The sequence below is a fragment of the Eleutherodactylus coqui genome, chromosome 1 (assembly GCF_035609145.1).
Source record: "Eleutherodactylus coqui strain aEleCoq1 chromosome 1, aEleCoq1.hap1, whole genome shotgun sequence".
NCBI classification, from domain to species: Eukaryota; Metazoa; Chordata; class Amphibia; order Anura; family Eleutherodactylidae; genus Eleutherodactylus; species Eleutherodactylus coqui.
The window spans coordinates 429,318,251-429,341,441 of NC_089837.1; the positions used below are offsets into that span (position 1 = coordinate 429,318,251).

Below are 23,191 nucleotides of genomic sequence, written 5' to 3' on the forward strand. Positions count from 1 at the left end.
CATACAATATAATCCCATTTCATGCTTTCCTCCCCCCTTGCACTATCATCAGATATAACCCCCCCCCCCCCCCCTGCACTCTAATCACACCCAGTGCTCTCCCTCTTGCACTATAACCATATCCTGCACTTTACCCCACCACATCTAGCACTCTCGCCGTATGGTCCCGTCCGGTGCTTTTGCTCCGCGCTCGCACACTCCACAGCATGGACATCATTATTGTCACAGTTTATGCCTGGAGACCCCATGCAGGACTGGTCTGCCGCACATCCGTGGCAGGAATCCAAGGTTCAGCCTTGGGCTTCTGCTGAAGTTTCTTTGCAATGTCCATGCCAGGTTTGCCTGTGGTAGAGCCGACACTTCTGGACTTAATGTAACTATTGGGTTGTTTTCTGTCCAACCGACTCCTAGAGTCACTGGTGATTGTATCATTCAGATAAACCCCCTCAGACTATGGTTCTCCTTCCAATAATCTGATTGCATGGATCATCGGTTATTACTTTGGGAAGCGTCATGTACCCTGTTTCCCCGAAAATAGGCCCTAGCACGATTTTTCAGAATTTTTGAGGATGCAGAATGATTTTTCAGGATTTTTGAGGATGCTTGAAATATAAGAGCCCTACTCCAAAATTAAACCCTACTTACAGTTAATTAAAAAAAAAAAGTCAATTTAAATACTGTCCAGACAGCTATATACCTAAAAAAGGGAAATCTTTTGGACCAAAAATTAATGACACTGTCTTATTTTCAGGGAAATGGTAGTTTCTTTCCTTGTAGCAAAGCATTACTTTACACCCCGGCCTGTCTGGTTGAGGTAACAGGAGAACACGGACACTGACCTTCTTCACACACTGCAGTTTTGGTGCATCCTTCAACCCCCTAAGGCTGCTCTCATTTAAGCGGTTTTTACAGTGTTTTGCGCGGCATTTGATTCTAATGGGGCTTCTCAGATGAGTGTTTTAAATGCTCTGTTATATTTTCGTGCGTTTCAGTGTTTTTGTGTTTTGTTTTTTTTACGCACCACATCACCCATTGCAATAATAGGGTGCTTTAACCCTTTCCAATCCACTGTCTGACCTCTGGCCGTACAGCTCCGATGTTGGAAGACGTCCGTCAGGGTTCTCTTACTGTATATTGCCAGCCTCTCCGCTGTCGGAGCCTATCCAATGTGTCACCTCATGCAGTACTGGCTTTAGCCAGCAGATAGCGCCATTGTATAACAGAAGAAAAAGAGTAAGCCCCCTAGGAAAACCACCAGGATACAAATTGGATTGGAAAGGGTTAAAAATCCTGTTGAACGTGTTTGAAAAAGCTGTAAAAGGCTGCATTTAAAATGCAGCTGTCTGAGGGCTTGTTTTTTTGCAGAATGAGTTTAATGTACCTTATAATGTGTACCGAAAAACGTTTAAAACATTCTAAGTGGAGTGAAATGGGGAAAAACTCAATTCCACTATCTTTGGGAGGGTCTTCTTTCTATGGCATACACACTGTAGGAAAAATGACATAACTATGTTCTATGGGTCAGTACTATTACTATGGTAACAAATTGGCATTTTTTTCTTTAATTTTTTTTTACTGTACCACTTCTGAAATGAATGGGCAGCGGTTTTAGCACTGCTGAAAACGCGGCAACACTTGGTGCCGCGTTTTTGGCAGCATTAACTGCTCACCGATCTTCGGGGTGAGGGCTTGCAATAGAAGCCCTACCCCGAAAATCAGTCCCAGCTAGGTAGAGAAAAAAAAAAAAAAGGCAATACTCACCTAGCCGCTGCAGTCCAGGCCGCGGCCGCTGGTCTCTGCCGCTGATTCGGGCTTCCTCTGCACTCACAAGTCTATTGCCGGAGGCCAGGTTTGAGAACCCCGCATCCGGCAATAGAGTGCTGTGATTGGTTGTCGGCGCACTCGATGTCCAATCACAGCCCTTCATTGACTGTCTCAGCCAATCAGCGCCGGCAAGCTCTGATTGGCTGAGACAGTCAATGAAGGGCTGTGATTGGTCATCGAGCAAGCGCCGACAACCAACCACAGCACTCTATTGCCGGAGGCGGGGTTCTCAAACCTGGCCTCCGGCAATAGACTTGTGAGTGCAGAGGAAGCCCGGATCAGCGGCAGAGACCAGCGGCCTCTGGTCAGTATTGCTTTTTTTTTTTTCTTTTCAGCATCCTTGGCTGGGTTTTCAGACGAGCTGAAAACGCAGCCAAAACGCTGGCATAAAGTATGCCAGCGCTGCTGAAACCGGGCGGAATCTGCAGTAAACGCAGTGTTGAAAAACGCTGCGTTTCTGTAAACGCCCTGTGTGAGGGAGGCCTTAAACTAATTTTAACTTGCAATCTTTTGATCGCTCCTGTAGTATAATGTAATACTGTAGTATCATACCGTAGTATTATAATGCAATCCAGCAGGCCCCTGGCTGCCATGGCAACTGAACAGCACCCCACAATCTCATTGTAGAGGGGGACGTTCCAGACCCTCAAACTACAGTGCATTTAAATGCCGCTGTCAGATCTGATGGGGGCATTAAAAGGGTTAACAATCATTACCCACTTGAGCGCTGATTATGGCTGTTTCTGGTGGCTGTCAACTGTGAGAAACAGCCAGCACCTGCATTGCATGGAGCGGGATCGACTCCTGATCCCACTCCGCACAAACCCATGATGTAACTGTAGAGCGGTAAGAGGGTAAAAGGCCTTAGGCAAAAACACGATTTTCCATCTCTGCCCCTTCACTTGTTAGATAAAGTTCACCAGATTGGCCCTGTAAGCCCAAATTAGGAGTGAATCTGTGATAAAGCCGCCCCAGAACTGCCCTGTGTACAGCATCCAGAGGAAGGGAGCTAGGCTGCAGTACAAGACACAACAGCATGGAGACGTGCAGACGGACTAGGGGTGGGGCCACCTCCGGTCATAGATTGATGGCCTCTGCTAAGGGGATAGATCATCAATGCTGATTTCTAAAAATCCTCTAATATACATTTCTCACCATGTTGTTCATTATAGACTTGGTGATCCACCCGTGCGTCGCACTCCGCTAGAAGCACAGGGATTGGTTATTAAAAACTGGGCTTTCAAAAAGATTTAATGAATAGCAATCCTGGAATATACAAAGCGGGGCACAAAAATGAGCCAAGCACCGCACTCTGATGAAAGCTGTCTGAAACCAATCAAGCACAGCTTTCATTTTACCTCAGCAGTGTAAGAAATGGCAACCAATCACAGCGCAGCTTTTATTTTACCTCAGCAGTAGAAGAATCGGTAACCAATCACAGTTTGGCTTTTATTTTATTTCAGCAGTGTAAGAAACAGCAACCAATCACAATGCGGCTTTTATTTTACCTCAGCAGTGTAAGAAACAGCAACCAATCACAGCACAGCTTGTATTTTTCCTCAGCAGTGTAAGAAACAGCAACCAATCACAGCGCAGCTTTTTTTACCTCAGCAGTGTAAGAAACGGCAACCAATCACAGTGCAGCTTTTATTTTACCTCAGCAGTGTAAGAAACAGCAACCAATCACAGTGCAGCTTTTATTTTACCTCAGCAGTGTAAGAAATGGCAACCAATCACAGCGCAGCTTTTATTTTACCTTAGCTATGTAAGAAACAGCAACCAATCACAGCGCAGCTTTTATTTTACCTCAGCAGTAGAACAAACGGTAACCAATCACAGCACGGCGCTCATTTTACCTCGAGTATCAGAAATGAAAGCTGAGCTGCGATTGGTTGGCATCTGCAACAAAACTTACAGGGGAAGTCGATGAGTTTTTGATTTTTAACTCCGCCAGTATTCGCCGCCGGCTGCTGCAGAACGCTGACACTAAATTCCACTCAAATCGGACCAGCAGTGGATTTGTATATGACACAGACAGACAGATTTAGCGTTGTCTATACGATTGGGGGAGGCTCTCTGTACACATGAGCGGGCTCCTGTATGTCATGGTGGCTCACGGACGGCTCTGCTATGTAGGACACGCTGTGTTTGGCGCTGTGCATCTAAAATGCATTCCTAGTGTGTCGGCTTCTTACATTCCGTGTGACCAGCGTGAAAACTAGGCCAATCCAGCATCAGAGCTGAGAGCACTTACTGGATTACAGCCGCGCTCTTCTTTCATATTTCTTTGTCTAGACCTGCATATTTCTGCACATGTAGTAACATGTTTATTGCCCTAATGTAGTAGGGATGGCGTGTTTTTCACCCAAAAATATCGGCTAAGGTGAAAAAAAAAGGGGGTGTGGTCGGAGGAGTGGCTTATAACATGGGATATCACCTCTGTTATTTCACTTGGGGGTTGAGTAAAGTGACCGCATGCGCTTCCTATTACTGCTTTGTGCTGCGCTGTAGGGCCCCGCGTTCTGGGGTGCTGCGCTGTAGGGCCCCGCGTTCTGGGGTGCTGCGCTGTAGGGCCCCGCGTTCTGGGGTGCTGCGCTGTAGGGCCCCGCGTTCTGGGGTGCTGCGCTGTAGGGCCCCGCGTTCTGGGGTGCTGCGCTGTAGGGCCCCGCGTTCTGGGGTGCTGCGCTGTAGGGCCCCGCGTTCTGGGGTGCTGCGCTGTAGGGCCCCGCGTTCTGGGGTGCTGCGCTGTAGGGCCCCGCGTTCTGGGGTGCTGCGCTGTAGGGCCCCGCGTTCTGGGGTGCTGCGCTGTAGGGCCCCGCGTTCTGGGGTGCTGCGCTGTAGGGCCCCGCGTTCTGGGGTGCTGCTCGCCGACTCTGTAATGTGTTGCTAATTGGCAATGGTCCTGCAATGAGGCACCAGCCGCAGGCTACTCCTTCATATTGGAGCACTAGCCGTTTGAGGCTAGTTTAGAGGCTACTCATGACCTGCTATAGTAAGGGGAGTCCAAAGGACACATGGGGCCCCATAGCAAAACTCAGAATTATAGATATCTATATGTAGATGGATGTCCTCTTCTGCAGATTCTACTCATCACCGTGTATAGAAACTGCTTTTACACGGGCCGACAGCCTTTCAAACGGCTGCACGAGCGCTGATGTCACTGCTAAGGTCGTTGGCGCTCGTGCAGGGCAGTTAAACTGAAAGCCTTGCCGCTGGCTCACCGGCTTCTCACTCGTCGCTTTACCTCCTCTGAAAGGTCAGCTTAAACAACCACGACAAGTGAGCGATTATATTTTTTTCCACGTTCACACTGAATGATTATATCGCTCGAATTAGTTTGTTTGATCGAATTTTGAGTGATAATCATTGCGTGTAAATGGGCCTTTTTTATATACACGGTGATGAGAAGAAGCTGCAGAAGACACTCTTTGTAAAAGTTTTAATCAAACCTTATTTCAAAAGTGATTGTCAGCCCAGAATAATGATGTGCTGATCTATTTATAAACGATCAGGAGGAGTAACAGGGGGACGGCACAGAAGTCCGAGCAAAAATGTTGCTGAGTTTTAAATTTTTTTTTAATGCAGAATACAAGTATTCACTAAAACAATTGTGTCAGAGAACTGAAGATCCTCTTGGTTCACCCTGGCATCATGGCTTCCGTTCCTACAGGATCGATGACCAGTAGGAAGGGCATAATATATATAAAATATCTCAATCAAAGAAAAAAAAAAATATATATATGTTTTTTTACGGGATGGAATAGCGCTATTCTGACGATCATAAAGCAATGAAAATGAGCCTTATTTGTGACGTGTACTGAAAAGAGAACAGGTACAGGAAAGAGTGCGGTCCTCAGTTACAGCGTGTGCCGTTTATTTCCCAAACACCCGCAGTGACGAATGTTACGTGAAATGAGTCGCTCACACGAGACAATGCAGGAGTTTGTTTTGACAGATTCTGTTTACTTGCAGGTTATAAATGTTGGCGTTGATGCGTTATAATTCCATGTAAAACTTGGGCCACTTTCACACGGCCGAGAAAATCGCGCAAGATTTGTGCATTGCAAAACGCAGTAATATGAACCCTGTTCTTGTAAGTGGGATCATATACATGAGCATTTTTTGTTTTGCTTTTGCGCAGCTCGTCCTATCTTTTGGAATTCCCTCAGAAAAAAACTGATATGTTTGCATATTTTGACATTAAAAATGGATGCATCTTTATGAAAGAGAAGAGGAAAATTTAGGAAAATGAAAACCTATGTGTTTTTCCAGTGCAGTGTAGCAAACCCTACAATACGCCGGGCCGTAAGAAACCATTCAGAAAAAGAAAGTGTAAACAAACGTTTTTTTGTGTGGGACACAATAGCGCAGGCGACTGTGCTAAAGTATACTGCAAAGAAAACCGGTTGAAGTGCAAATGTGAAATGTGGACAAATGTAGGTCACACTTTCATCTACGTTTGTGTACATTTTTACGATATGGATACGGTAAAGTATATGTTTTTATACTTTTACATAAAAATGTGTGTCTTTAGTGGATACAAAAACCGCGGTGTGAGCGCTCCATTAGACTGGAAGCTTCCAGACATTTAAGGGGAAGAAATGCCCATTAAATGTAAAGCGTCCCTGTATGTGTATGAGGAATAGCAATATTTCTGGCCATTATATGACTTGTATTCTGGCATTACCTAGATTATTTTTTTTTCTTAGTGGTTTTTGTGCATGATAAACCACGCAATATCTTGGGATTTTACGTATGCAATACCAATTGGGGTAATTTTTATTTTATATGAAAATTATATACAGGGTTTTTTTCTAATTTTTTTCGCCTATATCTATCTTTATCCGTGTAATCGGGGCCGACTCGCAGACACTTTATGGACCAGCCATCTCTACACAGTTGTTTTTTGTACAGCTTCTTTCAGTTCAGGCCAGCGCTTCCTTTGCCGGCCAGGTCCACTCCAAGCATTATCGATCTTTCTAATGAATTAGCTTGCATTATGTGGCCAAGTATAGGCGTCTCTGTTTCATAATTTTGCCCTCCAATGAAGCTTAGGTTTGATGCAGTCTACGACTGTTTTGTTCGTGATCTTGGCAATCCAAAGAATTCATAACCGCTTCCTCCAGCATCAAAGTACGAAGGCATCAATCTTCCTCCACTCTGTTGTCCAATTTTCACAGCCCTAAGTTGTGTTTTGGAGGCTGATTGAGTTGACTCTCTGGCATTTCCTTGCAATGCTAATGTCTTTTTGTTTTTCCAGATTTAACCCCTTAGTGACTCCCCTATAGTGTTTTTACGTACTGCTGTTGCAGGATGTGTACGAAGGAAGATCGCGCAGCTATCTCCCTCCATACATCCCGGGGTGTCGGCTGTTTCTTAAAGCTGACATTTGCGGGCAACAGCTAAGAGGAGCCGCTCGACTCATCGGGCTTGTTAACCCTTTACATGCCCTGACCGATGTTCAGGGTGCCTGTTCCTCTCCCCCCACCCCTCCACTACGATGAGATCGCAGGGAGCCTTTCGGGTATCATGGCAGCCGGGGGCCTTCTGAAAGGCCCCAGGGTTGTCATGGCAGAATGCCTATCAAGCCATCCCCATAGGGTGGCTTGATAGACTGCCTGTAAGATTGTAGTATGATGTAATGTTATGGCATTACATCATACTGCAGACGTGGTCAAAGCATCGCAAGTTGTGGTCCCCTAGGGGGAACTAAAAAAAGCAAAAGTTGAAATGATATCAATGAAGTTTTACTAAAAGTTTAAAAAAAACCCTTTTGCCATATTTATAGCAAAATAGTTTAAATAATAAAACAAACATACATATTTGGTATGTAAATATCTTGATATGTGATAAGTAATGCATTATTTACCCCGCGCAATGAATGCCATCCAAGGAAAAAAATAAAGAATGCTAGAAATGCGCTTTTTTGGTCACCCTGTCTTCAAGAAAGAATGCAATGAGAAGCTATCATCCCGCAAAACATGAGCCCCCGCACTACTATATCGTCAGAAGAATAAAAAAAAGTTATTGTGCTCAGAAGAGGGCAGAAAATAATTGAAAGAAATTTAATATCTTTGAAAAAAAATAAAATTAGTAAAGCAAAAAAAAATAAAATGTACGTTTGGTATCGTAGTAATTGTACTGACTCATAGAATTAAAGTTATATGATATCATTTTTGTTGCAGTTTGTGCGCCGTAGAAACAAGACGCAATGAATGATGACAAAATTTAATTTTTTTTACATTTTTTTCCCCCACTTAGAATTTGTTAAAAGTTTTTCAGTACATTATATGGCACATTAAATAGCACCATTGAAAAATACAACTCGTCCCACGAAAAACAAGCCCTCATACAGCGACGTCGATGGGTAAATAAAGGAGTTACGATTTTTTTGAAAGGGGGGGAGAAAAAACGCAAATGGGGGAAAAAAAAAAGCTTGGTCACTAGGGGGTTAATCCCTACATTGCGCTGTGACCTAGTGCAGTTTGTCGTTTTCTTTCGAGCCCTGATTCTCCATTGCAGTTAATTTTCGATCCAAAGGAGATGAAGTCTTTGAACTGCTTACATAGTTGATTGTGACTTTTCCCGTACCGTTACCAGTTGTTGTCATGATCTTCGTTTTCTTCATATTCAAGTACAGGCCGCTTTTTCACTTCCTTCTTTAACTTTTAGTATCAGTTGTTCAGTATCTTCCAGACTTTCTGCCAGCAAGGTTGTATCATCTGCATGTCTGAGATGATTGATATTGACTCTGATGTTGGATTTGCCTAAATTGCATTGCCTCTAGACCGCCTCTGTATACAGGCTGAACAATGTACGGGATTAAGATGCAGTCTTGGCGTCCGCCTTTCCCAATCCTGAACCATTCCGTGTTACCATCTGACCGTAGTCTGTTAGTTCACATATAACGACTGTATGGCTTGCCCTAGATGCCCCAGGACTCCCATTTGTCTTGGGCATGGCCACAGCTTGTCATGTTTAATACAATCGAAGGCCCTGCTGTAATCGTTGAAGCACATGTACACCTCCTTTTGGTATTCCTGGGCCTTTTCCATGATCTATCGGAGATTTGCAATTTGGTCTCTAGTTTCTCTTCCTTTTGCAAAAACTATCTTGTGCATCAGCGAGTTCCCATTCCACTATCGCAGTCATGCGTTTTTGTATAATATTCAGTAGGATTTTACTTGCATGCAATCTACAACTATCGTGCGGTAGTTTGAGCATTCTCTCAGGTTTTGGTTTTTTTTGTGGAAGGAGGCATGAAAATCAACTTCGCCCAATCTTTTGTCACCATTTGGTTTCTGCAATTTGGACTGGCAGGAGCTTGAGCAGGGGCTTGAGCAATTGATTCCAGGGGCTTGCCGATTTGGTAGCTGATACAGTGCCCACTCATCCTTCCAGATAGCGGGTTCTAATTCTGTTAGTTCTTCTGTTTGCGGTTGATGATTTCCGCGATCGTTTGCATCCAGTTCTTCTGTATATTCCCACCATCTATGCTTGATTTGTTCAGAATCATGTAATTTCTTGCCAGTCTGAACAAAAATTGCTGTTGCATTGTGCTATGCAAAAGGAGCACGAGCCTCTGTAACATGCATGAAGAGCTCTCTGGTGTGTCCTTTTTTGTTTGTGTCTTCCAAATTCATGCAGCATTAATTCCAAAATCATTCTTTCTTTCCTCACTTTGTGCTGAAACTGGGCATTTAGACGCTAGAAATCATCTCTGTTTCCAGTGGCTTTTGCTTCTCGTTGCTTGTCGGTAATTTACATGATGTCTGCTGATAAGCAGGTTATTTTTCTTGTTGGTTTTTTGCACGGTATATTTTCGTTTGCTGTTTTGATTGTAATTCTTTTAATCTTTTCCTATAGTTTGTATGCCTGTTTTTCAAAGGTATCAGGCCTCCCTCACACAGGTGTTTGCAGAAATGCAGTGTTTTTCAACGCTGCATTTACTATGGTTTCCACACCGTTGTCATGCATTTTTTACAACGTTTTGAATGCGTTTTCACCATGGCTGAAAACGCAGCCAAGGATGCTGGGGAAAAAAAAAAAAGCAATACTCGCCTAGCTGGCGCTGTCCAGGTCCCTCCTGCTGCTCTCTGGAGTTCCTGGCACTGGTCAGCGCCAACAGAGGATCTTTTGACATGGAATGGCTGTGATTGGTGCATCCAGCACTGCCTTTAATTAGCTCAGCCTGCTGCTACTCAGCATACTCAGCCAATCAGAGCAATCTCTCGCTGGAGGCAGAGATTTAAATCCCCGTCACTAGCGATAGATTCTTTGCCGGCTTGACAAGTGCCCGGCAGCCGGGCCCAGGGCTGCAGAGAACAGCAGGGGGTCCCCAGCGGCGCCAGCTAGGTGAGTGTTCCTTTTTTTTTTTAGGTTATGCAGCTAGCGCTTGCCTTTAGCGCTGCGAAAAAGGTGGTACCAAGTTGTGCTACCCATTCATTTCAATGGGTGATGCAGGGCTGAAAACGGCCAAAGATAGAACATGCATCGCTGTTGAAGACACTGCATGTTGACGCTTGTGTGAACAGCCCCACTGAAATGAATGGGAGCGTTGTACAGCGTTTAGCGCAGGGCTGAAAAGGTAGCGCTGAACGTTGTCCAATAACTTCTGTGTGAGGAAGGCCTTAAGCAATTCGAAATGATTTATTACTCCTACTGCATAAGCGAGAAGCACCGAGACAGAGTTAAACTTCAATGCTGCTGCTGTTTTTCGGCAATAACAAAAACGTATTTTGATTTTTGGCAACAAGTCGTTGGTGGTCCGAACCAGAATCTGCGCCTGGGAATTCTTGCTGCTAGAACTGAACTTTTCCGCGTCTGGGGGCACAACATGTAATCAATTTGTTTACAATGAAGTCCGTTAGGAGACGACCAGGTGTACAATTGACATTTTGGTTGTTCAAAGAAAAAGATCCAAAGGAATGGTGTCACCTTCATCGCAAACAAAGAGTAAAGCTGCCCATGGTTTCTGTGCCATAAGCGATAGAATCGTGACCATCCGCATCAATGGGAAATTTAGTGCCATAAGTGTAAAACAAATTTTCTGCCTCAACAACTGACGCAACGGATGAGCAAATCAAAAAATGTTAGGCTGACCTCCAAGAAACCTTTCAGCAAATCCCAAAAAAGGACCTCGTTTACATCATCAGTGATTTCAATAAAAAAACAAGAATCGCCAATAGCAGGGAAATTCAGCTTAGGAGAACAGAATGATGCCCGTGACCGACTCTTCCAATTTTGCAAAAAAAAACGATTCCTTTTTTTCGTATTAAACTTAATTTTACATTTTTAACTTTTCAGTCCCCGTATGGAACTTGATGTTGAGAACATTTACCAGCAGCCTGTTAGGCTCTTAATAGGCATCCATGCTTGGCAGCCCTGGGAGCCTTTACTAGACACTGGGCTGCCATGCTAACCCATTGGCACCCTGTGATCGCATCACGGGGGTTGATGGGGTGTTGCAGGAAGCTCCCCCACTCCGGCCGGCAGCGATAAGCATTTATTGCAGCACTTAAGTGGTTAAATAACTGCAATTGGAGCTAACTCTGAATCTGATCATTTCCAGCGGCTTCTACTTTTCAAAAACATGAACATACAGAAAACACGATGTGTGAAAAGAGCCGAAAACTCCCTGTTTTCTGCAGCTGACTTTTCATACTGTGGCAGCAGAGGGTTTATCTCTTTAATTACGCGATTCAGGAGTCGCTGGGGTACATGACTGACATCCTGTTTATTTTATTCAGTTCATGGGGTGCATTATAATGGCCTGACTGGTCTATGATATATAGCATCTACTGTGCAGTTAGAGGCTATTACACTGGCATATAAAAGGTTGGACAGCAGATTTAATCCGCATGTTAAAAAACTGTATTTCCTGTTGTTTTAACTAAATAGTAACTGGACAGCCCCTTGAAGGATAATTGAATATATCAGTCGTACGTTGAGGGGGACAGACGTTTGGCTGTATGATTGTATATGTAGGTCTATTTCTGCTGCCTGATTAACGAGACTCATTAACTATCCCTCGCAGAATTCCCTTTCCTACCACAGAGGATTATAGTGTAACATTATGTTCCCTGTTAATGAATAATGCATTCCTGTCATAGGGCTAACGAGCAGGAGGCCATTGTGCCATTTTAATTGCTCAGCAGGGATGAGATTTCTGCACCTTTGCTGCGAGAAGCTTTTTATATACCTGAATTGTTTGGGGAATAGATTCTAGAAAACGATGAAGCCAGGAGGGTAAAGGTACCTTTACTTGGGCTGACTATTGTTCCTGTGCTTTCACACAGAAGTGAATGGAGGCAGAGCGTGCCAGAGATCTCTTCCAGCCGCCTGCCTCTATCCACCGCGAACAGGCAGTTGTTCAGAGATGGACTACCTGTTTACAATGAGTCACTCTGGAATAATCATCAGCTGAAACGAAGCGTCTAACAAATACTGAGTGATTTCTCCAGTACGCTGTCTGGTCTCGTTACTCAAAGCACTTATTGCTGAAAATCGCTTGTTTTGAGTCATTTTTCGGCCAATGGGTTGCCTTTATAGAGGATGACTAAGTTGCAGATCTCTGTGTACTCGGAGACCATGCAGGAGAGTCTGTGCATGCATGTTTTAAATGAAGCCAGTTGATTGTCATGGGACCAGCTTCTCTAATGTCATCTATGAATATCTGGCCAGACATTTTCCCTGCAGTGGCTCTCCATTCTGGTTTGTAGACAGCGGGCCATAGACAATCACCTTTAAAATTGACAACATATACTAGTCTGATTCGCTGGCAGTATGTTCACTGATTTGCTACAAGCCTTATTAGCAGGGCTGCAGAGCATGAGAGTTGGAGTTCTTTTTGGGCGGAGTTGGTAGAAATGTTCCAACTTTGGCTCCAATTTAAAAGCATATCCATAGAGGTCTGCGTCTCACATATTCTCCCCTATGCTGCCGCTTTGGTTTCCGTCCCTGTGCAGTTTTCTGGATGAAACCAAGGACAGAACCAGCGCTGGTTTCACAAAAATCTAATGTGGAACCAGCCTAGGAGAGCAATGGCAAGCAAACTGGTTGTCTGCTATTCTAGCGAAGGAATGACAAGTTGTGCTTTCGAACGTGTTAGAGCAGTACAATTTACTTTTACTATTTACTGTTCGTCAGCACAATTCTGGACATCTTCCTCTGACCCCTTTTGCTGGATGTTAATATATCATCCCATTTGAACCCTATAAACTCTCCTACTAATAAGCTTATTAATATTCTGTGATGTTCTTATCTTCCATTATAGATATGCAGACTGCCTAAGAATCTTTGACTGGTCATCATGGATGCTTCTACCCAAATCCAGTATTGTCAGATGAAGTCTAAATTATCCGTAAAAAAAGAAGTAAGTTGCTGATGTGATTGGGACATCCGGTAATACAGTAGTGTGCTGTCTTATGTACACAACTGAGCAAAGGAGGGTTTTATTCTCTGTAGGAAGAGGAGAAGTACAAGGAGACGGCCCACTCCCTGGTATGTTTCTGTTAATTTCGAGGGGAAGTCCCAGGTATGACCCTGAATTATATTCCAGTATAAAGTACTGCTCTGCATTGAGTTAAGGTGCATTTACACGGCAAGATGATCGCTTAACATTCACTCAAATGGCAGTTTGAGTGACCGTTTTGGGCGATCACTTTGCTTAAGCTCTTAAGTAGCTAATTAGCTACTTAAGAGCTTATTGGTGTGTAAATGAAGGCTCTCCTGTTCACAGAAGACATTGAGATGGCTGTCTTCTGCAAACAGCTGCTTTTGTTCTAGTATCCCGCTGAGCTGATGGCACTGAGAACAGCAGGAGCTGCTTTGTTCTCGGAGCTATTGCTGAGAGCTCCATGCAGGATACCAGCTGAACAAATGCTGTCAGCTGGTATCCCGCTGAGAACTCAGCGTGCGGCTCTGATAAGGCTCATCGCTGATTTTTAGCTTGCTAGAAATCAGTGATGAACGAATAGTGCACAAAGAGTGCACAATAACAGCGTGTTAGGCTCAACGATTATCGCTCAAAAGATGGCTTTTGAGTGAATTTTGAGTGCTAATTCTTGTCTAAATGGGCCTTTATTCATAATTAAAGATATAGAGTTCAAATCAAAGGAGATGTAGTTGTAATATGAAATGGAGATTGTGAGTAAGGCTATGTTCACACTAGCATTAAAGGAGATGTCTCGAGGAAGCAGTTAATTTTTTTTTTTGCCCAGTCCCCCTTATTCAGCATACAAAACTAAGCACCCGTTTAAATGACTTTTAAAGCCGGTTTCTACTCACTGTTCCAGCGTTTCAGCAACTTTTAAAAACTTTTCCAAAGATGGCCGCCGGTTCTTCTCCCAAAGTGTACAGCCCTTGCTTCAGCCCGACGTGCGCGCTCCCGAGACGCCGCCAGCTGTGTCTCCATGGCAACCGGACGCATCGCAGCCGCCGACCAGACGCCCACCGCCAGGCAGCAGGTAAGCGGCGCTAGCCCCCGGCTCCCCAGCGCTAGTTCCCCCGGCGCAGCGGCAGCCCCCCCGGCCTAGCGACAGCCCCCCCGGCCTAGCGACAGCCCCCCCCATCGCAGCGGCAGCCCCCCCGGCCTAGCGACAGCCCCCCCGGCCTAGCGCTAGCTCCCCCGGCGCAGCGGCAGCCCCCCCGGCCTAGCGACAGCCCCCCCCCCCGGCGCAGCGGCAGCCCCCCCCGGCGCAGCCCGGCGCAGCGGCAGCCCCCCCCCGACCCATCACTTACCTGGGAGGCTTCTCGGGGCGGCTGGGCTGGGCTGGTCTTCTCCGCTGGGCAGCTCCAGTTTCTGCACCTTCCTCTAACAGAGGATGGTGCAGAATGGCCGCTTCAGCGCGCTCCCGAGCAGTGACAGCTCGTCTGCGCATGCGCAGAAGAGCTGTAGCGGGGAGCACACTGAAGCGGCTCGTGCTGAATGGAGAAGACCGGACTGCGCAAGCGCGTCTAAAAAAGCAAGCTGCCAGCGAATTTAGACGGAACCATGGAGACGAGGACGCTAGCAACGGAACAGGTAAGTGGAATAACTTCTGTATGGCTCATATTTAATGCACAATGTACATTACAAAGTGCATTAATATGGCCATACGGAAGTGTATAACCCCACTTGGTTTCGCGAGACCACCCCTTTAATTGTTTCCATCTAGCTGTTACGTCGTGGGAACAGCTAAACTGAAAGAAAACACTTCAGTTTTCATGCCTAAGACCATCGGTTTCAATATGTTTGTCAATTTTTTATCGCCAATCCGTTTTTTTAAACTTCATCAAAAGCGCAGTTCAAAGAACGGAACCAAAATAGTCAATGGAAGATGGAAGCAAACAAAAAGCTATCAGTTTGCTTCTGGTTTTCATTTCTGTTTTCTTTCCAACAACGGAACAGCTAGATGGTAACAAAAACCGCCGGTGTGATCATAGCCTCACTTGGTGGGAACATTGTGACAATATGTTTTAGAATTTGGGAGGAAATCTGATTACAAACGTAAGGAGAACATAAGAACTTCATGCAGATGCGAGGTAGAAGAAGAGGAAGTACAGAGTTTGAACTTATCCTTCGTGTTTACATAAGAATAGGATATAAAAGATGGTTATAAGTTCCTGGAATATGCTTGGGTGGAGAGTGTTTACTGATCATATCATGTACTGTTTGATGTGTACAGTAGAAATAGAAGGAAAAAAACCCCTGGGGGAATTTTCCATGTTGTGCCTGGAGTGACAGAAACTACCATTGCAGGGCTAGGGGGCAGCCCTGGCACATTCAGAATGAACTGCAGTGAAATCAGAAAGTAGTGGTATACTCTAGTCCTTGACCAAGCCTGACGGCGAGCTGCTGGGAAGAGCCGTTCACACCTGCATCAGGGATCCATTTGGGATCCCCGTCTGTTTGGTTCCCTTTTTTTTTTTCACTGAACACTGCTGACTGCTGTGCTATATGTTTACTTAAAAATAAATAAATAAACCAAACGGAATGGAAGCAAACTACAAGCTTTCAGATTGTTTTCAGTTTTTTTTTTTTTTTTTCCAAAAACCCTTTGAAATCAATGGGGAAAAAATAGGGATGCGTATATTGCCGTTTTAACTCCTTTTCTCTGCTACAAAATGGGAACAGAGAGACAGAAAGCCCCTTTGCAGGTGTGACTAGCCCCAACCTGGTCATTTTATTGTGCTACATAAAAACTTTGGCTTCTTTAAAAAGTAACTAAAGTTTTATTTTTCTGTTTCATGAATCAACTGTAGAAGTGAAAATAAACTCTTTAATATATTTTATTACAGGGAACCTGTCCCTGGGCCATGCTACCTGAACTAGGACAGGTATGCACAGTGCGCCCGTGTGTGTGGTGGTCTGAAATGCTTCAGTGTTTCGGAATAAACTCCCTTTAAACTTTGACTTGGAATGGAGCTCCGAGTCAGAGATGGGCCGTGCCAGCTTCTTTCCACCCGCAGCGTAAAGACTGACAACTCTTCTCCAGGGTTGTGTATAGGGAGAGAGCTGTCAGTCATCATGCTACAGGCAAGGAGATCCTGGTGCCGGCTGTCTCTTTGACTCGGAGCTCTGTTCCAAGTCAAACAATAAAGTGTATATTCTCAAATGCCACAGTGTTTCAGAATAACGCATACATGGGCGCACTGTGCATTCCTGTCCTAGTTCATGCTGCCTGTGGTTCTACCTCTTTGTCTACTTAGTAGCCACTTCTCCTCCTCCTCCTCCTCCTCCCTCCTCCTGCACTGATGACTGTTTCTGAGTATACTGATAAATTTCATATACAAAAAGCCCAATGTCCACGGACGGATTTGATTTGCAGTCCATAGGGAAGCATGGGCGTCCGCACCTCAATTAACATGTGGATTCGTTTTCCAGATTCTGCGTGCGGAAAACAAATTGCAACATGCTGCATTTTAACATGGATTCTGTGCGGACGGCTTCCTTTTGAAGTCAGTGGAAACAGTCAGATTCCGTGCGGACGAGCCGCGGATTCTGCGGGAAAAGCAGAAGATTTTTTAAAAATCTGTGCGGTGCATGTCCGACGGCGAGCCTTGCGGACCATCCGCAGTACAGAAAATATGAGGTACACACGGGCGCTGCTGCCAGCAGAGCCGGATTCCGCTGCAGCCTCCTGCATGCCGAATCCGACCCATCTGTGGACATGAGGCCAAAGTCTGTACACTAAGTGATCGAATTGGCTGCAGCCCATGGAAGTCTATGGATGGGGGAGGAGTGAGAGAAGAAGGAAGAAGCTGCTATAGGGAAACTGAGACAGAGAGACACGCAAAGATGCGGCTGCTGCTTCTAGTCTTTTATCTCACCCCTCTGCTGGATTCACAGTAACTCTGCTCAGTACTTCTCTATAATATCTTCCATTCTGCTTTTGAGGGTGTGCTGCAGAAAGTTAGGGGAGCACTGTATGGTAAACATCAGAAGTTTCTCCCCACCTGGATCTGGGCTCGGGGAACACTGACAATTAGTGACAATGGGGGAACAGCTAAAAGATGAAGGGTGCAAGTCATATAATGACCAGAAATGCTGTTATTCTTCATGTGTACACAATGACGGCTTATTCTGTAATGTATTCGGAAAGCTTAGTTACGCTTTAAAGTAAATGGTGTAATTAGATGGTAGATTTAACCTAAGACATATTCACGACCTGTGATATTATCCAGTACGTGAGTGCACTTGTCTTGAGTTGGTAAGTCCCTTTATGAATATGTTGCTAGCCATATAGCAGTGCACATACAATTGCAAACAAAACTATTCAACCCATATTGCAAATTAGGTTTATTTGCCAAATTTCCAAATTCTCAGCTGTCTGCCAAAACAACCACACAAGAACAATGTAAATAGCTCAACACAACTAGTATAACAAGTGGTTTGTCCAAATTCAACAAAAAGTCACTTTCAATGACTACTGCCGTCTCAGAATTATTCATGACAGGCATCTTTAGTCCTTAGTAGTGATCCTTTTTGCTTTATGACCTGTTGCAAAAGTGATGCATAGCCAGACACCAGCTTGTGGCGGCGTTCCTGAGGAACATCAGTCCATTCCTCATGGGCTGATATATTCTTGGTTTTGTGTGTTGCAACCGCCTTTTTCAAAAGCCACCACAGATTTTCTATGGGGCTCAAGTCAGGAGACTGTGATGGCCACTCCAGAATCTTCCTGGATTACTTCTGAAACCAAGCCTCTGTGGACTTTGTGGTAAGCTTGGGTTCATTGTCCTGTTGGAAGGTCCAGTGATGCCCAAGCTTCAGCTTCCTCACAGAAGGCATGAAGTTTTATCCTAGGATCTCCTGATACTTCATTAAGTACATCTTGCCCTCCACATGCCGCAGCTTTCCAGTGCCAGAGGAAGAAAAGAATCTTCAGAGATCACCGATCCAGCGCCATGTTTCACTGCGGGCAGGATGGTATTCTCAGCATTTGCTTCATTCTTTCTCCTCCAGACGTACCGCTCATCCATAGACCCAAAATGTTCCAGTTTTGTGTGACTGCCTCACAGACTAGAATCACCAACTTCTGTGGCTTATTTATACGGTTTGCAGCATATTTAAGCCGACTTTTTGTGTTTTGGGGTCTGTTGAGGTGTACGTCTTGGAGTTCAGACATGATGACCTTCAGCATTTGGTATGCACCTTGTTATTCGGTTCCCTGTAAACCATAGGGTAATTTTCTGATAACTCACTTGCTTTATCATCACGCAGGAAATCCCTAAAAGTTAGTGGCACGTTCTGTGGTCTTGTTCTGCTTACACTGGCTCTTTAACTTCACCTTTTCTGTTCTGCAGAATGTCGGCGAGGGGCTGCTAAATTCTGTAAAGCTATTGCTACAAAGCAGGAAGGAGCTCTGCACCATCACAGACAGTTTGAAGAGTAACAAGACAGGGGATTTTATCGAGGTCAGTTCTTTCCGCAGTCTTCAGCTTTAACCACACTTCATAAATAATGAAACTTTCTACAGGCTGTATAACTGTGAATTAGAAAGGGTTGCAAAAACTGAGCGATTGCTCTCTGGCTTTAAAAATATCCTGCAGTTCTACGAAAACCTCTTCACCTGGTTCAGAGCTGAAGATCCAAATCCCAGCGAAGGCAAACTGAAAAATAACCCAAGAGTAGCCTAATCGCAAACGGGCACTTATTATATCATACTAAATATTAGATGATAATGTGTTATTACTTTCTGCAGGTTAGGATGTGCTTTTACCATATAAAGTAGGGAAGGTAAGAGCTCCACAGAAAAAGTGACACACAGCCGAGGCTCTTCCAGATATAGTGTCAGGCACAGTACCGTATATTGGGGTAGTGAGGACCACACTGCTCCCAATATAGAGGCAGCCATCACCCCTGCAGTTTTCCCCTCCTTGTCCTGTAGGGTGAGGTTCCTCTGAAGAGGAGGCAGCATTACTACCCTGCTGCCCCGAAATAAGCCCTGCCCTGATTTTGGTTGATTTTTGTAAAGGCTTGAAATAAATAAATCTTGTTATTTGTATAGCGCCAACTTATTCTGCAGCGCTTTCAGATAATTATTTATTACTCCCCGCCAAGCTGTTTTTTTTTTTTTCCCGACCTCGGAAGGATGGAAGGCTGAGTCAACCTTGAGCCGGCTACCTGAATCATGCAAGGATTGAACTTGCAACCTTCAGGTCGTAGGCGAGAGCTTACACTCTGCAGCACACGAGGCTCTGAAATATAAGCCATACCCCTAAAAATTAGCCCTAGCTGCATTAAATAAAAAAAAAAAAAAAAAAGGAATACTTACCTAGCAGGCTTGGTCCAGGTCCTCCTGCTGCTGTCCGAAACTCCACCGTGCGTCCTGCAGTCCTCGTTCACCCACAGAAGATCACTTCCTGGTTATGGGATTCATAAATCTCACCTTCAGGAGGTGATGGCTCCGATTTTGGCTCTCTAGCGCTGTTCAGCAATCAATGCAGAGCTAGATGAACCAATGTGATTGGTTTATCGAGCACTGCATTGATTGTCTGAGTATCGGTCGAAAAACCAGTCACAGCCATCGTATTGTGGAGGTGGGATTTATGAATTGGCCAATCAATGCCACGCTCCAGAGAGCAGCGGGAGGAACCTAGACTGATACTGCTAGGTAAGTATAAGGCATCCCCTCAAAATAAGACCTAGTCTATTTTGGGGCAAAAATTAATATAAGACACGGTCTTATTTTGGGGGGAAACAGGGTTACAGAGCTGAGACTCTTTGCTGGTAATGCTGCTGTCTTCTAGCTGTACTTGTGATGCGTTTTCTATCACAAGTGCAACACTATCAACCCATCCAATGACCTGCCAAAATAGATTTGGGTGGGTTGATAAGATGGGAGCAAGCCGGGCTGCTATAAAAGCAACCCAACTGGGCAGGAAAACTAGTAGCCCTGGCTTTGTTTGCAGTCTCTGGCTGTATTCACACCAGTATTTTTAACACAAGTTCTGTGTGGGTCTGAAATGAACAGAACTGGCACGGGAATAGAACCCATTCTTTTGAATAGGCTAATTCATACATGCGTTTTGTTTTTTTTCCCCACTTGGACCAATAGTGTGAATTTAAAAAAATCACTACATGTCCTATTTTTATGCGATTTCTTCCTTTTTTTTTGTTGAAGAATCACCCATTATTTTCTATGGGACTGTTCAAAAAATAAATCCCACTCACATGGGATGCGAGTGAGATCAGTTTTTTGATCTTCCTTTTTTTTTTTTTATGCATGTTACTTTAAGGACAACATTTTTGGGTGTTTTCTGTCACTTAATGATATAATTTGGGGCAAATTTATTTATTTATTTTTTTTGTAATGCCCATGAAAATCACAAACGCATGAAAATCACGTTACAATCGCATGAAAAACCCATATATGTAGCTTGCAGTTACGCATCCGCTTACACTTTACTCTTGCCTGCCTGATGTGCTGATATCTGGGCAGCCCCCTTTCTGGCACATGTACCCAGGTGAGTGTCTAGAAATCTGATGTCCTTTTTCCGGCTGTGTGCATTGCTCCCACTCTTTAAGGGAGAGATTCTGGTAAAAGGAGCACCCTGGAGAATTGCCATAAATCAGTACCCTAATTAATAAAACTGCAAACATTAATCAAAAGTTAAAATCTTGTAATTTTTAAGCATCATTTACTTTAAGTACCATTTTTTCTGTAATACTATACACATAACTCTTGGTGGCGCTCTTAATCCATTTCAGGTTTTATCAGACTGAAAACATCAGTGTTTCAATGAAATAATACTTAGAAGTTTCAAGATGCAGTGTGCTGTCTACACTCTACCTCTTGGTGGCGCTCTATGTCTATCTCCATGTACTTAGCATCTATCTAAATAAATACAGGACATGTAGCAGAGTACTTGTATTTAATGGACCTGCATTGATCTGCAAAGTTCAAAATCTTTTTGTTGGTTCTGACTTTTTGCATAGAATTTTGCTGCAGTTTGAATATTTGGGAAAATACAGTAAACCCGCAATATACAATATACATATGTTATCTCGGATTAATGGAAGAGTCTCCACAATCTGTTCTCAGAATCTAAACATGTATGTGTGTATATGAAAGGTACAGCGGTCCCTCAACACAGGGCTGTGGAGTCTTGGGGTTGGAGTCCCATTTTAGTGGAATGAGGGAAAAAAAATATAAAGTTTCGGAAAGTTTTGCGTTCTGATGTTGCATTACAATAAATTTATTTTATGCTCTTTCTAAATGGCTTGCTTATTTTATCATAATGGTGATAAAAAGCCTGATGTTACCACGTTAATACAGTAAATTGACCACTTAAAAAGCACGAGTCGCTTTCTATGTAGACAACAGCAGCTTCTTCTGTACAGAACACACAAGTAATGCCAGTCTTATTATAATTTCTCCCGTCACATGATGCGTCTTATACGTGAAAAGGTGCATGCCTCTCCATGTATTAAGCGTCTCTTGGCACCTCCTTAGGCCTACGCAGATATGTATGCCAGGGCCATACTGGCCTATGTTTCTGGCATAAATTATACCTAAATCTGTTGGTCTGGGGCGGCCACGTCTTGCCTTGAAAGCCACACCTGCTTTTTGCAATTATAGAGCGGCTGGTGCATGAAAACTGAAAAGTCGCAAATTTGTATGCGAATCCCAACCTGCACAAAAATTTGTGACTTTTTTTTTTTAGACCAGAAACTGTTGTGAAATCTTTTATAAATGTCCCCAAATGTATCAGAAAAGTAACATGGAGCTGCCCTCATTTGGTGTTTAGAGGAGCAGCCCATCCTGGTGCAGGTCAAAGGCACTGCAGCACATGTAATGCCACACTATACTTTAGAGAGGCGTTACTAGACAACCAATCACTGCATGCTCTTCAGTAATACAGGTGTTTATACCATTGAGACGCCCATGCTGATTGGCTGGATTTTCCATTACGCTGCACGTTCCACAGATTTGGGTGGTCTGTGACTTTGTATGTTAAGCCTGGTTTCAGGTTACAATGGTTGGGAATGATCACTGTATACTGAAAATATTGTATCTGGAGAATATCACTGTACCTATGCGTTGACTAAGAAACCTACTGTGAAAGTAGCTACTAATCTGATTAATAATCCCTTACAGGTTACTTTCCTTGGTCTTTCAGAGGAATCGGGAGCAGCAAATACTCAGGTACTGCAGTATGTATTAATAGGTATTGCATATTAATAGCAGTTGTGTATATGCAGTGTGATGTCTGTCTTGTGGTTTCATTAGAGAATAGATGTAATCTCATTTCCACCAGCACATTAAGAACATGTAATATATTTGTATACTACACATGGGTCTCCAACCACCTTGTAAAGTTTTCATGGTATTTCCATGTAGGGTGTAGCAGCTTTTCACTTGGACATTCCAGAACTGATTAGATCTCTTCATTTGTACAACCTAAATGAAAATGAAGTCCTTCTGTTAAAAGATGGAAAGGAAGTGACTAAATCAAGTGCCCCACAGGTAAGTGCCGAACTATAACTGACCAGTGCCTTTTGTCTAAGGCCTCATGTCCACGGGCAAAGTAATAATCAAAATCCGCAGCGGATCACCCGCACGCGGATCCGCACCCCATAGGGATGCATTGACCACCCGCGGGTAGATAAATACCCGCGGATGGTCAATAAAAGTGATTTTAAAAAAATATGGAGCATGAAAAAAAATGGATTTGCTCCATTTTCGTGCGGGTCTCCCGCGGGGACGGCTCCTGCAGGCTTCTATTGAAGCCTATGGAAGCTGTCCAGATCCGCGGGAGACCTAAAATCTGAATATACTCACCTGCTCCGGATCTTCCCTTCTTCGCGGCTTGATCTTCTCTCCGTCGCGGCCGGATCTTTTTTCTTCGGGCCAGCGCATGCGCGCGGCACGCAACCGGC

General features: G+C 44.2%; 1 protein-coding gene across 1 annotated transcript in view; it reads left to right on the forward strand.

Annotated features, from left to right (window-relative positions):
• Positions 1–23,191, forward strand: part of AKAP11 (A-kinase anchoring protein 11) — a 47,275-nt gene that overhangs the window by 2,838 nt on the left and 21,246 nt on the right. Inside the window, exons 2-5 of the mRNA XM_066581681.1 lie at positions 13,100–13,198; positions 18,613–18,723; positions 22,410–22,457; positions 22,653–22,778. Coding sequence (XP_066437778.1) covers positions 13,136–13,198; positions 18,613–18,723; positions 22,410–22,457; positions 22,653–22,778 — 348 coding nt within the window. The 5' untranslated portion in view covers positions 13,100–13,135. The remainder of the gene's footprint in view (positions 1–13,099; positions 13,199–18,612; positions 18,724–22,409; positions 22,458–22,652; positions 22,779–23,191) is intronic.